Source organism: Melospiza melodia, chromosome 16 (genome assembly GCF_035770615.1).
Source record: "Melospiza melodia melodia isolate bMelMel2 chromosome 16, bMelMel2.pri, whole genome shotgun sequence".
Taxonomy (NCBI): domain Eukaryota; kingdom Metazoa; phylum Chordata; class Aves; order Passeriformes; family Passerellidae; genus Melospiza; species Melospiza melodia.
The window spans coordinates 4669113-4684204 of NC_086209.1; the positions used below are offsets into that span (position 1 = coordinate 4669113).

Genomic DNA, 15092 nt, shown 5'->3' on the forward strand with positions numbered 1-15092 from the left:
ATGTGTATCTAAATAATGGAAGCCCTTCGGCTCTTCCTCCTCCTCCTCCTCATAATAGCTCACATCCCCATTCCTTCCCACAGACAACTGAGGGAAGCCTCTGGATTGCTGAAGGTGGGCTGAGCTCATAGTTTTCAGCCCTCTGAAGCAGCCAGGAGCTTCTCCCACTCTGCAGGAAGCTGCTGCTCTCAACAGTGGCAGCCAGGGTAGAAAGGCAGCACAGACTGGGACAAGAAGTGAAAGTGTCTTGAATGCACCAGTGGCCCTCTGATGTTTGTAATTCTCTTTTTTTTGGTAATTGCTTGCAAGCTCCATCTTAACCCCAGAGCTGTCAGGTGGCTTTTTTCCAATACTCACTGTGAGAAAAAAGGAAGAGCCACCACTGTAAGTTGCCAAATGAGCAATTAGGATGTGCAGCACCACATGCCTTTTCCAGAGGCAGGAGCAGAGTCTCAGTGGAAGTGATTGAAGGACACCTCCTTTGTCACAGCTCAGGTAGATCGTTAGCAAGGCAGGCCATGCAGCCTGTTACAGCCAAAGAGCTTCTATAGAAAAGAAACCCTTGCAGCAATCAGCTGAAGATAAATGCTCTCTGCAGCTCCTTCCCTGAAATTTTTCCAGACTGTGTGCTTTTCACTGCCCTTAGCCAGGCCAGTATGAATGCAGCCTCGTGGCCATATGGACAGCCAGGCAAACAGCCAGTTGGGCAACCACAAAGTCAGCTCCTAAATTAGTCACAAAGGCAGCTACAGAGCCAGCCGTGTAGCCAGAGAATCCACTGCCAACAAAACCAGAGAGTCACCAAACCTGCTCAGCCAGCCACGTGAAGTTAACAGTCTGGGCAGCTACAAAACCAGATGGACAGGCACTTAAAGCAACAAAAATCCTCATCAGAAACTCCTAAATTCTGAAACTTTGCTGATTGCTCTGCTCTAGGAAGCCTCGTGTTGTGATGCCAATGTCTGTTGCTTTTTCCTAGGGGAGTACATGGTGATGACAGTTTCTTTTGACCTAAGCAGACGTATGGGTTACTTTGCCATTCAGACCTACATTCCCTGCATCCTGACTGTTGTTCTTTCCTGGGTTTCCTTCTGGATCAAGAGAGACTCTACACCAGCCAGGACATCTCTGGGTAAGAGACAGGATGATGCATGTCTGATGCTTGTCAAACCCTGCCAGGCAAGCAGACTGCCAGTGTTGGACTACAAAGCCTCCCGAAGCACTTTGCCATTTTCTGGCATTTTTGAGCTTACCAGAGAATATTTCACTCCTTGAGGTTCCTGTGTGTAACATTCCACAGCTCAACCAAATCTCCAGCTGTGCTGGTTTGGGCTGCTGGATTATCTCAGGAGAGCACCTCACTCTTCTATTATGGCTTCATCTGAAACCCAAGCACAGCCTTTTCTGTGGGAGATCTAGGACTTTTGAACAATTGATTAATATTATTAAGTAGGAGCTGTTTATTGTTTACATTATACATATATTTTTAGATTTTATAAACTACTAAGCACACACTTTTTGATTGGTGCTTTTGTCTTGTTCACTCATTTTCTGTTTGTATTTCCTGGAGTATATGATTGGCTATAGTCTAGGTGTTTTAGTCTTCTGTTATCTAGCTCTTGTGGTCTTGCTATTTGGTTTCTCAGCCTCTTCTTTCTTAATTTAGCACAATTTTTGTTCTAATAGTCTTGACGAATTCTTGAGGTTTTGATACCAGAAGTAGGTTAGCTGGTGCCTAACCCTTGCAAATACATTGCAACACTTTTCCAAGCTGACAATGGGAAATTCTCATGCACCAAAAGGTGGAGAAAGGGGCTGAGCTGTGGCATTGCAGTGCTGCCCAAAGGGCTCCTGTCACATGCACATTTTCCACAATTCCTCACAACTTCTCAAGGCTTCTGTGCAGGGCTGCTGACAGGAAGGTTGTAGGGTTAATGGGCAAAGTTGCTTGGCTGCACCCACAGGGCCCCAGGCTCTGGCAGGAGCTGGGAGCCCTGTAGGTAAAACCTTTTTCTGTCAGTCACCCCACAGGACCCAGGGAGTGACAGCAGCTCTGCCTATTGTTGAGATTTTCTCAGCAAACTGCAGTGTCTCCTTGAGGCAGGAGAAACGCTTCTGTTGATTGAATGCAGCTCTGATGGGTGCTGGGGACATCTTTGCAGTGTTCAGTAGGTTTTGGCTGTATCTGCATTTTGCAGCAAGCTGTGATTCCCAGTGCTGTCCTTCCTATCAGCCCTGCTGACTTTGCCTTTAATTGGAGGCAGCATTCCCAGCCCTGCCTGCAGGTCCCTGTGGGGATGGAGGGGAGAGGAGGGGCCATCAGCTATTCAGAGCCCATCCATGATGGCCATGTCTCCCCACCTCCCTCTCAAAATTAATTACTTTGGTGCTCCTGGAGGGAGGAGGAGGAGGAGGGTGTCATTCCCAATGAAGGTGAGGGTGTGCTGTAGTCTGTGGCTGGTAAAGGAGTGAACAGCAAGAGGAAAATGTGCACGGCTCTAGTGACTGTCTCAAAAAACAAAGGCAGGTTTCCCCAGGAGAGGGGCCCCCCTCTATGGGAAAGGACTAGAGCCCATGAAGAATAATGTATTCTCTCCACAGCCCCTCTTGTGCTTTACACAAATCATCCCCAGCACATTTTGAGCCTGCCAGCCTACATCAGGGAGATGTGAACTGGACCAGTTCCACTGGCACTGCAAAAACGTGGGAAGTCACATCACATCTGCTATTGCAAGTAGAGCAGGAAAACATGAAAATCTTTTGCCATGCTCACCCCCAGTGTCAGGATCTTTACCTTGTCACAGTGACCCCAAGAAGAGTTGGAAAGTCTCTTTTCCCAGCCCAGTGCTTGAAGAAAGAGTCAGGGCTCTTCATTTATCGGTCTCAAGGCTGTTTATTGTATCTTATCTATAAAATTCTTTCTCCTGTCCTGCCGAGGTCCATCCAGCAGGACAGTTCCAGGCACTCTGCCTGCCCCCAGGGCAGTGTTATATCTTTATACTAAAAACTACCTGTACAATGTTTACAATTACCTTCCAATACCCATCACCTGTGTTAGACAGTGAGCTTCTACTCTAAACCAATCTGTAAGTGTCACCATCACAGCAGAAGATGGAGGCCAAGAAGAAGAAGGAGAAAGGCTGGACATGCCCAGTTCCCTCCATCTTGCCTCCTGAACCCCTATACCAGAAACCCCAAAATCTACTTTTCCACCCCGTGATAACTTCACTGTTATTCTACCTAAACTGTTGTGGCTTGCTGACCTTCATATAAGGTTGGTAATTTGCTCCACGGGTCATAATCAAACCCACAGGTGTTCTGGGCTCTGTGCCAGGGTCTCTGAGCCCCCTGGCAGGGGTCCTGGCCATCCTGGACAGCCAGAGGGATGTTCTGGGTCCTGACACCCCAGAGCCACTGAGGTGACCTCAGGAAAGGGTGGCAGGTGGATTTAGGTGGATGCCAGAGAAGGAACAACAGGTGAACTTCCTCGTTCTTCCCCACATCCTGAAAATCAGTGGATGAGATCACAGGACCAGCTCCTGTAGCTGATCCTTTGTTGGCTCCTGACACTTCATCTCTGGAAGCAGAAACGTGAGCACTGCTGCTCCTGCAAAAACGATTCCAAGCTCCACTCATGTCAAAAGAAATTCCTTATCACCTCCTACACACTTGCCCTCTGCATCAAGGGATGGATAGATTGTGAAGAGCTGTCTCTGAAGAATAGCCAGGAGCAGATTGGAAATTTATGAAATCAGACCAAGGCAATAAAGGGAACCTTGTGGTTGGTATCTACTACAGGGCAGCCTGATGAGCAGGGAGCAGAACAGCACCGGCAGATTTTTCAGGACGTTTTCCAAAGAGCACAAGGGCTCTCAATCCCCAGGTGTAAGAAGACAGGAAGGGAAGGCAAGAGACCATCATGGATATGCCAGGAGCTTCTGGTCAGACTAAAGGGTGAGAAGGAAATGCACAGGCAGTGGAAGCAGGGGCAGGTATCCTGGAAGGAGCACAGGGACACTGCCAGTTGTGTAGGGATGGGGTTAGAGATGCAGAGGATACTAACACGGGCTTCTCCAGGTTTGTCAGCCAGAAAAGGAAGGTCAAGTTGAATACAGCTGGCAAACTGGTAAAAATGGATGAGGAGGAGGCTGGGGTACTTTTTTGCCTCAGTCTCCACTGGCAGCCTCTCTCCCCACATGCCACAGTGGGTGGACTGCAAGATAGGAACTGGAGCAGCAAAACCCTCTCACTGCAAGAGATCAGCTTTGTGACACCTGAAGAACCTGAATATCCATAAGTCTATGGGACCTGACAAGATACATCCCAGTGCATGGCTCATGTAGTTTCCAAGCCACTCTCTGGGATACTTGAAAAGTCATGGTTGTAACCAGAAAAGGGGAAATGTTGCACCCATTTCTTCAAAGGGTAGAAAGGAGGATCCCAGGAGCTACAGACCTGTCAGCCTCCCCTCTGTGCCTGGGAAGATTGTGGATCCTTGTAGAAGCTGTGCTGAGGCACATGGAGGACAGGAGGCGAGGGCAAGCCCTGCCTGACCTACCCAGCCTCATGCAGAGTCTGATTTTCCTGCTCATTTACCAGTCCACACTGATGGTCTGTGTGATACTGTGTGACCGTGTTCACAGGGGTTTTCAGATGAGGGAAGAGACGAGGATGTGACTCCATATTTCAGAAGGCTTGATTTATTATTTTATGACAAATATTACATTAAAACTGTACTAAAAGAATAGAAGAAAAGGTACTCCTCAGAAGGCTGGCTAAGCTAAGAATAGAAAGGAATGAATAACAAAGGCAGCTGTCCCAGACTCTCTGTCTGAGCCGGATGTGCTGTGATTGGCCATTAATTACAAACAACTCTATGAGACCAATCCCAGATGCACCTGTTGCATTCCACAGCAGTAGATAATCATTGTTTACATTTTGTTCCTGAGGCCTCTCAGCTTCTCAGGAGGAAAAAATCCTAAGGAAAGGATTTTCATAAAAAGATCTCTGCGACAATACTGAGTTTTGAACATCATTCTTTCTCATAGAGCATTGTCAGAGGGTTCCTCAAGACCAGAGTCTGGCTGAGCAGAGCCAGAATGGGACCAGACAACCAGGGCAGAGAGAAAATGGGGCTGTTCTGAGGGGTGTAGAAGACAGATGTACTCCCTGTCAGTACTCAGCCAGCTGTTTTCTCTCTCAGGTATCACGACTGTGCTCACCATGACCACCCTGAGCACCATCTCTCGCAAGCACCTGCCCCGTGTGTCCTACATCACTGCCATGGACCTCTTTGTCTCCGTGTGCTTCATCTTCGTCTTCGCCGCTCTCATGGAGTACGCCACGCTCAACTACCTGGTGGGGAACAAGAAACCCCTGGAGCACAGCCACAGGAAAGCCAGGCTGGTAGGTCACAGGGACCAGCATAGCTGGATGCTATTATCAACCCCAAGCTGTTAAAAAATGTCCTTTCTGAGCCTGCATTGGAAACTGCTGATGTGGTTTAGGGCCTGACCCATTCTGAGTTCACCCAGTGGGTCTGAGAGGTGAGACACAGCCAGAAAAAGCAGCTGAGATTCCCTTAAAACAAGGAAGCCCCTGTCAGAGCCAGGTATGCTGTGCCCTCTTCAGAACTGCTGGAGAGCTCATCAGAACAGTTTAGAATGACTCACATGACTGAATGGAAATGACACTTTAAAACACCTGTATCAGTTTGATCTCTATAGAGGTATCTCAGGTCACAGAGATGCAGAAACTGACTTTACATTGTGTCTTCCCCTGAGTGTGAGGATAGTGAGCCCATGGTGGTCATCATCCTCTTCATCCTCATCCTCTGTCATGAGATCTGCCCTAGCTCGTGGCAGGTACTTCTGGCACATGAACTGAAAGAGGCCTCTGACCTGGGGCAGAACTGAAACAGAAAAAGACATATCTCTTCTGAGCCAGGCTATTTCCCAGCACATCCCCCATATACCTGATATCCCATCCTCATATCCCAGGGTGGACAGAGCTGTTCCATGAGGCTCCTGATGGGCCAAGAGGAGTCACATACAGCTTTTCTCCAGTAACAGGCAGCAACCAGCAGACACATCTGGGCTGTGTGCTGTATCTTCAGAGACAGCTGAGCTCAGGGAAATGAGGGAAGAGGCCAGAACAGATCGAACAGGTCGTGTTCCTGCAGTGACTATTACTGGCACAGATGGGCAATCAGTGCAATCAGACCTTTGCTGAGTAGGGCTGTGCCCTGGGGTGCCAGGGAGAACACTCACAGTCATGCAGGGAGCTGCCAGCTCCCCAAACGCGGTGATTCACCGCCAGGTGCAGAGACTGGGGATGATCAGTCATCCCCCTCCACTGAACTGCACCCTTGGTGATCTGATCTGTTGCCAGATGGGTGGGGATTGATGTCCAGGACACATTTTGCTGCCTTTTCCTCCCGTTGAACCTGCCTGTCCCCCCCACAGCCACCTGCGGGCGCACAGGTGATGCCGACCTTCACCGCCATCAACATCAACCACATCATGCACTGGCCCCCGGAGATGGAGGAGGATGAGGATGACGAGCCCGGCTCCCCGTGCCTGGAGGGGAAGGAGTGTGAGCGGTTCTTCTGCTGCATCGAGGACTGTCAGACGGGGACGTGGCGGGAGGGGCGGGTGCGCATCCACATATCCCGCCTGGACTCCTACTCCCGCGTCTTCTTCCCCACCGCCTTCCTGCTCTTCAACATCGTCTACTGGATTGCCTATCTGTATCTCTAGCCCTCCTTTGTGCTCAGCTGGAACGGGCAGGGCACCAGCGAGAGGGGCTTCTCGAGGAGCATAGAGAACAGCATCTCTCCTGCTGTAGTCAGCTGTCAGTCTGAGCACCCCGACCTGGTGATTCCCTCTCCCTGCTCTCTCATCTCTTCTGAGAAGAACCAAACAGCTTTTTTTTTTTAGCCTTCTAACATATCTTTTTAGAGAATCTACCCTTCCCCAGACAGCCCTCTCTCCAACACCACCAGCATTGTACTCCTTGTAAAATTACCCAAAATTTCCATCTCAAGCATTAGGGATTTTGTCAAAAAAAAAAACCCTTAATGCATTTCATTTTTCCATCCAGTCCTACTCTGAAATTTCAAGGCAAGTGATGGCAAATGGAGTTTTCTGCATAGTTATTAAGACTGCAAAGGAAATAAAATACATCTTACGACTTCTGCACCACTTCCACCAGAGCAGACTTTGTGGGGTGCCAGAAGCTCAGAAAGGTCAGGAGGAAATAGTGTGGACAAGGACAGCAGTGCAGCTCTCTCCAGCAAAACAGTAGCTGGGCTTGGCTGAAATGTTCTGGGCCTGCCCAGACATCTGATGGTGGCACTGACGAGGATGGAGATGCTGCAAGCCTCCCCCAGCTCCCCGCAGAGCATCTCTGAAGCATTCATTCCTCACGGATCACTCCAGGACACCCTCCCACTGAGGCACTGCTCATTCCCACCCCACGGGGATGGAAAGCATTTCCAAGCTGGAAGGGCCCACCTGCCTTGCTGGAGCAGGCTCTTCAGGGCCCACGGTGACATTTCTGATGTGTGACCAGGAGTCAGAGCAGGCTCTGCAGTTGGGCATAGCCAAAAGAGGGGGGAAGTCCTTGTGAGGAGGGCCAGAAGAAGCTTCCTGAGCCTGTAGTGAGGTAGTTCTCTTTGGGCTGTGAATCACAGAGGGGCAGTGCTGTCCTGGCAGTGACACTCGCTGGTACCATCAGATCAGTGCTGGGTGCTCGGTGGCAGCCTGAGGAAGGGGTATAGGAAAGGGAACACACAGCTTCCAGTGCATTCCTGCTGCTCAGATGTGTTCCCTTCTTTATTTATTTTTTTTTTCATAATTGCATAAAACAAGAGTTTTCACTCTAACTGGATGGCTCCTCCCAGTTGCCATCATCACTTGGCCTGTTTCCTTGTAAAATCAGGAAATGGAGTGAGTTGTCCTTGATGGATTTTAAGAAGGACAAGCGTAGTGAGATGGTCCCATCTTAAAGAGATGGAGAAGTACATTACACAGTTTCAGCTGGGGAGAAACTGCTTAATAAAGAAGAGGAAACTGAGGCCCAAGGTCCATAATGTGTCAACTGGCTGCCTCCCCATTTACACCAGCTGCTGATGTGGCCCACAGCATGATTGTGAGAAGCAGTGGGCCGTTAATAGTTACTTACTGTGTAAATTAGAAACAAAAAGATTTTTTTTAAAAAAACAGCATGTTTTAGAAAAAAAATTAGGACTTAAAAGGCTTGTCAGGAAAAGGAAGCCAGCTTGGCTGCAGAGGAAAAGTTAGGAAAGGCTGGCTCACAGGACAGCTAACAGGGACAGGAGGTTTTATATATTCTTGGAGAGCAATTTGGTCTGGTTTAAAGACGGATTTTGACACTGTTAAATTTGATCTGAATAATGAAGTGTCATGTTTAATTCATTCACAAATGCAGCCTTACCTGGGTTCCAGATGAACAGCTAGAGCATCTTATTAAGTATACAATAGTACAACACTCAGCTAAGTATAACCTAATGGGGTCAGACCAGCAGAGCTCTGAAAGGGGAAATTGTGCCTGTCTAACCTGTTACAGTTCTTTTAAAATACCAAGGAAGAGATAAAGGTTACTCAGAAGCATAATTTGCTTAGCTACTCCGACAGCTTTTGAAAGGGAGGAAAGAAATTGTGGCGGGCGGTTCTAACTGAGGAAATTGATTTAGCAAAAGAATTATTAAGGAGGTTCTAATTAGAGGAAATTAACTGAGGAGAGGGGGGAAAAAAAGAATTGTTAAGGAGGCTCTAATTAGAGGAAATTAATGTTTTAGAGAGAAAGACACAGAGAGGGAGAAGTCTAAGAAAAGAATCAAAACAACTTGCAGACAAGGGAAGCTGCTGGGTGACAGTGCCGACTCCCAGCCAAGCTGGATGATGTTCTGCTCCCAGTAGCAAAGCGTTATTAGATGTAGCAACAGAAAAACCTCCTATGACTCAGCCCTACACCGCCAGGGAGCTGGATTAAACAGGGTCCTGTGATCTCTTTGGGGAGCCAAAAGGAAAGAGCATCCTGGATTGGAAGTGGCTCACACGGCAGGCTCTGAGTGAAGCACGTCCTCACATTTGGGCAGGCAGCTGTCGGGGCTGTGTGGGAGGGGACGCCCCGGTGGCAAACCAGGGTCTGTGCCAGATCCCTCCCCAACAGGATGGTGCCTTGAACAGTGTGCAGGCACTGGAGGCTGCGCTGAGCACAGGGAGCAAAGTGGCGAAGGGAAAAATTAACAGCCCCGTGTGACAGAGGCCGAACAGCTGCAATTTGCTGTGGCTTCGAAGCTCTTGGTGAACACAAATGATTGTCATGGGCCCTGGAGAACAGAGCTCAGCCCTGACAGCAGCAACTTGTTGAAATTAGACCTTTTACAAAATCAGCCAGGAGAGAAACAGGGTGTGCAAAAACCTAAGAGGACAAAGTAGAATTGAAAGATTGTAAGATTTCACCAAAAAAAGATAAAGCCAACACACACCTAGGTAATTGAACCAATGATGGAGGATTTGACAGAGGAAAATAGTCTAGCGTGGGCTGGAGCACAAGGAAGCTGATTACTAAGGCTGGGGAAGGAGGAGGGAGGGGGCTTTTTGGCTTAGGGAAGTCTGTGCCCATCATCCATAGCACAATAAATAAAGGCATGCACAAATTCAATCATGTTTTTAATTTTCTATAGTATCAAAAAAAGGGGGAAAGAAAAAAGAAATGCTAAGAAAAGCCAAAAAGAAAAATCTGCCATTCTTTTGGAATGACTTTGCAAGGCTCCAGTTTCCTTCTAGAATGGATTTTTCCAGCTATCAGGAGGGAACTCAGGGCACAGAGACATCCAGTAGCTGTGAGCTGCCCTGCTCTGCACGGCCCTGGGAGTGCCCTCTCTCTCTGTGCCCTCCTGGGCTGGCATTAGACACAGACCAAACCCTTCCCTCACCTACTGCCTCCCCTTCCCAGGGAGCAGCCAGTCCCATTCCTACCCCTGCCATGGAAGACAAACACACCCAGGGCAGCAGGACTAGGACAGTGACTGTCCCTCTTTGCTGGGCATGGTGAGACCACTCCTCAGCTCCTCAGGTCAGTTTTGGAAGGTCTGGAGCACAAGCCTGATGAGGGGATGTCTTGGTTCGGAAAGACAGGAGTCTGCTAAGGAAGGCAGGAGCCTCCCCTGAAATGGAGAATGTAAACCCGCTCCCTCCAAATCGCTATAAATTTTAAATTAAGGGGCTCTCAGGTAAAAATATGGGAGCAGGAAATAACAGTTCTTTAATAGGGAAGAAAATAAAAGGATAAAATAAACAATGCAGTACACTAGAACAACACTGACAGAGTCAGAACCCAGCCTGACACCCTGTGGGTCAGGGTGCTGGCAGCAGTCCCATTGGAATTGTGGCTCAGCCCTCCTGCAGTGTCAGGGGTGGTTCTGCTGGAGCAGGGATCCTGTAGAGAAGGATGGATTCTTCCTCTGAAGATCCAGTGGGAGGAGAGGCAGCTGCTGTTCCTCTGGGGAATCCAGTGGAGAAGCCGTGCTGGTGTCTCAAAACCTCTGGATTATATCTGGGTAGGAATGCTTGGCTCCTCCCTCTGGGCTCCCATCTCCCAATGGGCTGCTGTAGTTCTTATCAGCCATGCAGTGACATTCAATGGCTGTTATCAGCAGATGTCCCCTCCCAGGGAGGAGTGGGTGTGGAAGAGATAAGGCAAATTGCCCACTGAACAGAAGAGGACTGCTATACAGATGGCAAGTAGAATACAATCTGCTTTTGCAAATCCAGAACAGGGGAAGCTGAGGGAGCTGTGGGGGCTCAGCCTGGAGAAAAGGAGGCTCAGGAGAGACCTTATTGCTCTCTACAGCTCCCTGACAGGAGGGTGTGATGAGGGGTAGGTCGGTCACTTCTCCCAGATAACAAGAAACAGCATAAGAGAAAACATACTCTAGTTGTGCCAGGGAAGGTCTAGGTTGGATACTGGGGAAAAATTCTTCATTGGAAGGGTGGTCAGGCTGTGGAACAGGCTGACCAGAAAAGTGGAGGAGTCACTGTTCCTGGAGGTGTTTAAAAGATGTGGAGATGTGGCACCTGGGGAGATGGTTTAATGGAGCTCTTGGCAGTGTTAGATTTACATTTGGACACAATGATCATAAAAGGTCTTTTCCAACCTAAGTGATTCTGTGATTCTATCACTCTACTAGCCTCATACGTAATGATGGGGACTGGAAATTATGATCTCAGCATTCATGTCTTGTGGCCTTTCTTTGGAATATAAAAGGAAATCAGGAAGAAGGTTGATTTTTCATTTCTCTGCCTCCAATTCCTATTCTTCCCCTCCAAATTATGCCACATAAGGAACCATTTTTAGCCTGTGTGCTCTTCAGGACAGGGATTCTGTTACTGTGTGTTTGTACAGGGGCTGGCACTCTGGGGCTTGGTCCTTAACTGAGATTTCTGGATGCTTCTTATTATACATAATAAACAACATTATACACTGCCCATCCTTACCACTGTCTATCTACACCTTGTAAGAGGGGTAAAAATTGTGCCCTGGCCCCCTCCTGATGCGGTTACTGGAGCTGGTTATTTATTTCCAGAGAAAACTATCTTGTTGGAAAGTAGGGGAAAATGTCACTGATGTTTTTGATGGGTGTTGGGATATTTTTGGGTTTGTTGTTTAGCTTTAAGAAAGGCAGAAGTTGCTTCAAGTCAGCGCTGCTCAGGAGCAGTCTCAGCCACTCAAAGACATTCTTTGTAAAGCAGGAGAAGGCCTTGCTTGTCCCCCTCACTCTGTTGCCATTGTAAATAAAATAACTGATGTTTCCCCCAGTGTCTTGGGGTGGAGGGGCTTTGGCAGCAGTATTTGGTGGAGTTTATTTCAGCCTTTCTCTATTTCCATTCATGCTGGTGACTTTTGGAGCAATCACAACCCAAAGGACAAACCCAGCTCTGGATGAGGCCTCACCCAACAGCCACCCTCCTGTCCCTGGGCCCACACAGCCACATCTGTGTCACTTTAACCTTTTAATCATTTTATCCCCCTTTCTTCCCCACTTTTGGGTGCCAGGGGAGGTGTTGCTATTTAGCACTGAGGCACAGGGAGGGAAGGTGCTGCTTTCTGGGTGCCGTGGGGCAGAGGCCCTAGCCCACAAATGGAGCACCTCCACCTCTCCCTGGCACACTGTGCATCCCTCCAGGATTTAGCACTTCCCAAAATGTTAAAAACATGAGGTCATGAACGGGGAGGGAAAGGGGAGAAGGGCAAGTTATATTAAGTCGTTACTTTTTATATTCCTAATATACATTCATTATAATTTGTCTTCCCCTTAATGCCTCAGATTTGTAGGCCTTGGGAAGACTGAATTTAAGGAGAATGAGAGTGGCCAAAAATGTTCCAAACTGTGTGTCTCAGAGTAAGGAGAGAGACACAAACACTCCTGCTGGATGGGATGGGATGGGATGGGATGGGATGGATGGGATGGGATGGGATGGGATGGGATGGGATGGGATGGGATGGGATGGGATGGGATGGGATGGGATGGGAGCTGCCTCCCCTCATGGAGAAATGGCCCCATCACCCAACAGAACCTCAGGCGGCCCACGAAGGGCAGGAGGTACCTGCTGTGAAGGGCTGGGGTAGGACACACCTTGCTCCCTGTGTTGGAAACCCAGGGGAAATGCATCATTGCCTGCAGAACTCCAATTAAAAAAAAAAAAAAAAAAAAGGAAAAAATTATTTCTTCTTTTTCTTCTTCTTTTTTTTTTTTTTTTAAGGATTGTGCATGAGAAAATTGACTCAATTTTCTCTCTGAAGGACTCTCAGGTCTTTCAGGTTGATTTGTTGTTGTTGTTGATGCTTGACACGATTTTACCCCTCTCTACTTGTTTTTTCCCCTTCTACCCACATCTTCCAGAAAAAGTAAATAATAGAGTCTGGGCCTTCTCTGTCCCAGCCACACTCCTGGCACCATCTGAGCCTCGGTGAGAGTCAGAACAATGCAGGATGGAGGGGAGCTGGGAAGCCTCAATAGCTGCTCTGAGCAGGTCGGCATAGCAACATCTCCAGGGAGAGCGCTCCATGGGGTAATTTCCATTCCCTTTAAAGCCCACTTGGGCTGCTGGAGTGGTATAAAAGGGACTCAGAAAAAGCCTGATAATTAGGATTAGCAGCTTCAGGAGCATCAAGCCACAGTGCTCTGAGCTGAGCCATTTATCTAAGAGAACTCAAGGCTCTTGACTGCCTCCTTCACAAGGCACAGCATACAACTTGGAAATCAGATGGCAGAGCCATCTTTGAGGGAATGGCCCCACCCTGGCTGCTGCATGGCTCTGCAGCCCCTTTCCTGTGTGCACACCACACTTTGCTGGGCTCAGGAGGCACAGACCCATCTCATCAACACAAACTGCACAGGGTGTGAAACCCACAGAGGGTGTGAAACCCACAGGGCACATGCTGGGTGCCCCTGGGTGAGGTTTTGGGATGATTCATATGCCATGGATGTCTGAAGAGCCCCAAGAGCAAGCAGCCACCGTGGACAGGAGGTGTCACCATGCTCTTTCATGGACTCCTTGGAAAAACAAGGCAGGGGCATTTTCACAGCTCCTGGGATATGACTTTTATTCAGCTGCCATAAGGTTCCTGCCTTTCATCATTCTGCTGCATGAGAGGCCCAAGGAAGGTGATAAGTCTGTAAAAATGAAACCCATCTTTGCAGCAGCCTGTATCACACACATGGGCAAAAATAAGGCTGCAGGGAGAGGTTGAGTCACTGCCAGGCTGCCATTGGGCTGATTTGCATCTCTGGAGTGTTACTGACCCTGACAAACCTCCTCGGGAACTTTTGCTGCCACCTCCCCTTGCCAAATGTGTGGTGAAACACAGATGTCTCCCTAGCATTATTCTGCTTCTCTGGGTGCTTTCACCTCCTCAGGGTAAAACACTACCTGAATCAGAGATGAGCTGCAGGCAGAGCTGCCCATCTGGGACTGGAGTACAAGTTTCCTGGTATAGATCACTCTTCCTGGAGAAATAACTTTAGGTCTGGTCAAAAAATACCCATGGCAGCAATTCAGTCCTTCACACTGCAATCTGGTTTTCAAGATCAGAAAGGAAAAAGTCCTTTGCCATATTGACTGCTGGGCCAGGTTCAGGCAGCTCTGAAAGGCAGAATTTTAAGGCATTTTAAGGCAGAAAGGGGCCTATAGTCTCCTCCCATTCTAGCCACAGAAACTCCCAATAACCTCAAAGAATATATATATAGCAGCAGAACCACCAGGCCGGAAAGACAAGGAATCCCAGCCCAAGAGTTTACAGTCAGCACCTTGAAAATGCTCAGTGTCTGCTGTGGTCCTTGCCATGAGGAAATTCCATGAGGAACATCCTTCACATTCTGTCACAGCCAGGCCCCCCCAGCATCCAGCAGAGATCAGGAGCTCAGGGAAGGAAGTCAGGACAATGTGTGAGAAGGAAAAGCTGTAGTAAAGATTTTTAGTCAGCCAGAACTGTCACACCTCAAAATAACAGGTACGATAACAATTCTAGGTGACTGAATGTCTGAGTAAGATCACACACTGACCAAAAAGGTAGAAACACAGAACTGAAGAATAGTTTGGGTTAGGAAGAATCTTTCAATTCAATCTAGTCCAACCTCCCTGCAATGAGCAGGGAAATGTCCATCTATATCAGTTTGCTCAGAGTCTCAGAGCCTGACCCTGGATGTTCTCAGAGATGGGGCTTCTACCTGAGCAACCTCTACCAGGTTTTCACCACTCTAATTATTAAAAAAAATTATCCATGTGTCTAGTCTGAACTCACCATCTTTGAGTTTAAAACCATTATTCCGTGTTGCATTTTGGCACTGAACCCAAAAGCAAAAGGAGCTGCACAGTCCCTGTGCCCCCTCTGCCCAGCATCACTGGGATATTAAAGCCTAACAGCCGAGTGTTAGAACATGCTGAGTTCATTCAGGCATTTCTCATTAGTTTCCCATGACTTCTCAATATCCTGCCTCTCAATGTATTCATCTGGCAGCAAATGAGAGATGAGGGAACGGCGTCTCTCCCTAAGTCATCCAG

General features: G+C 48.3%; 1 protein-coding gene across 1 annotated transcript in view; it reads left to right on the plus strand.

The window, feature by feature from the left end:
* Positions 1–11898, plus strand: part of LOC134425608 (gamma-aminobutyric acid receptor subunit gamma-4) — a 43121-nt gene extending 31223 nt beyond the window's left edge. Inside the window, exons 7-9 of the mRNA XM_063170353.1 lie at positions 980–1132; positions 5204–5406; positions 6465–11898. Coding sequence (XP_063026423.1) covers positions 980–1132; positions 5204–5406; positions 6465–6758 — 650 coding nt within the window. The 3' untranslated portion in view covers positions 6759–11898. The remainder of the gene's footprint in view (positions 1–979; positions 1133–5203; positions 5407–6464) is intronic.
* The last annotated feature ends 3194 nt before the right edge of the window (positions 11899–15092 follow it).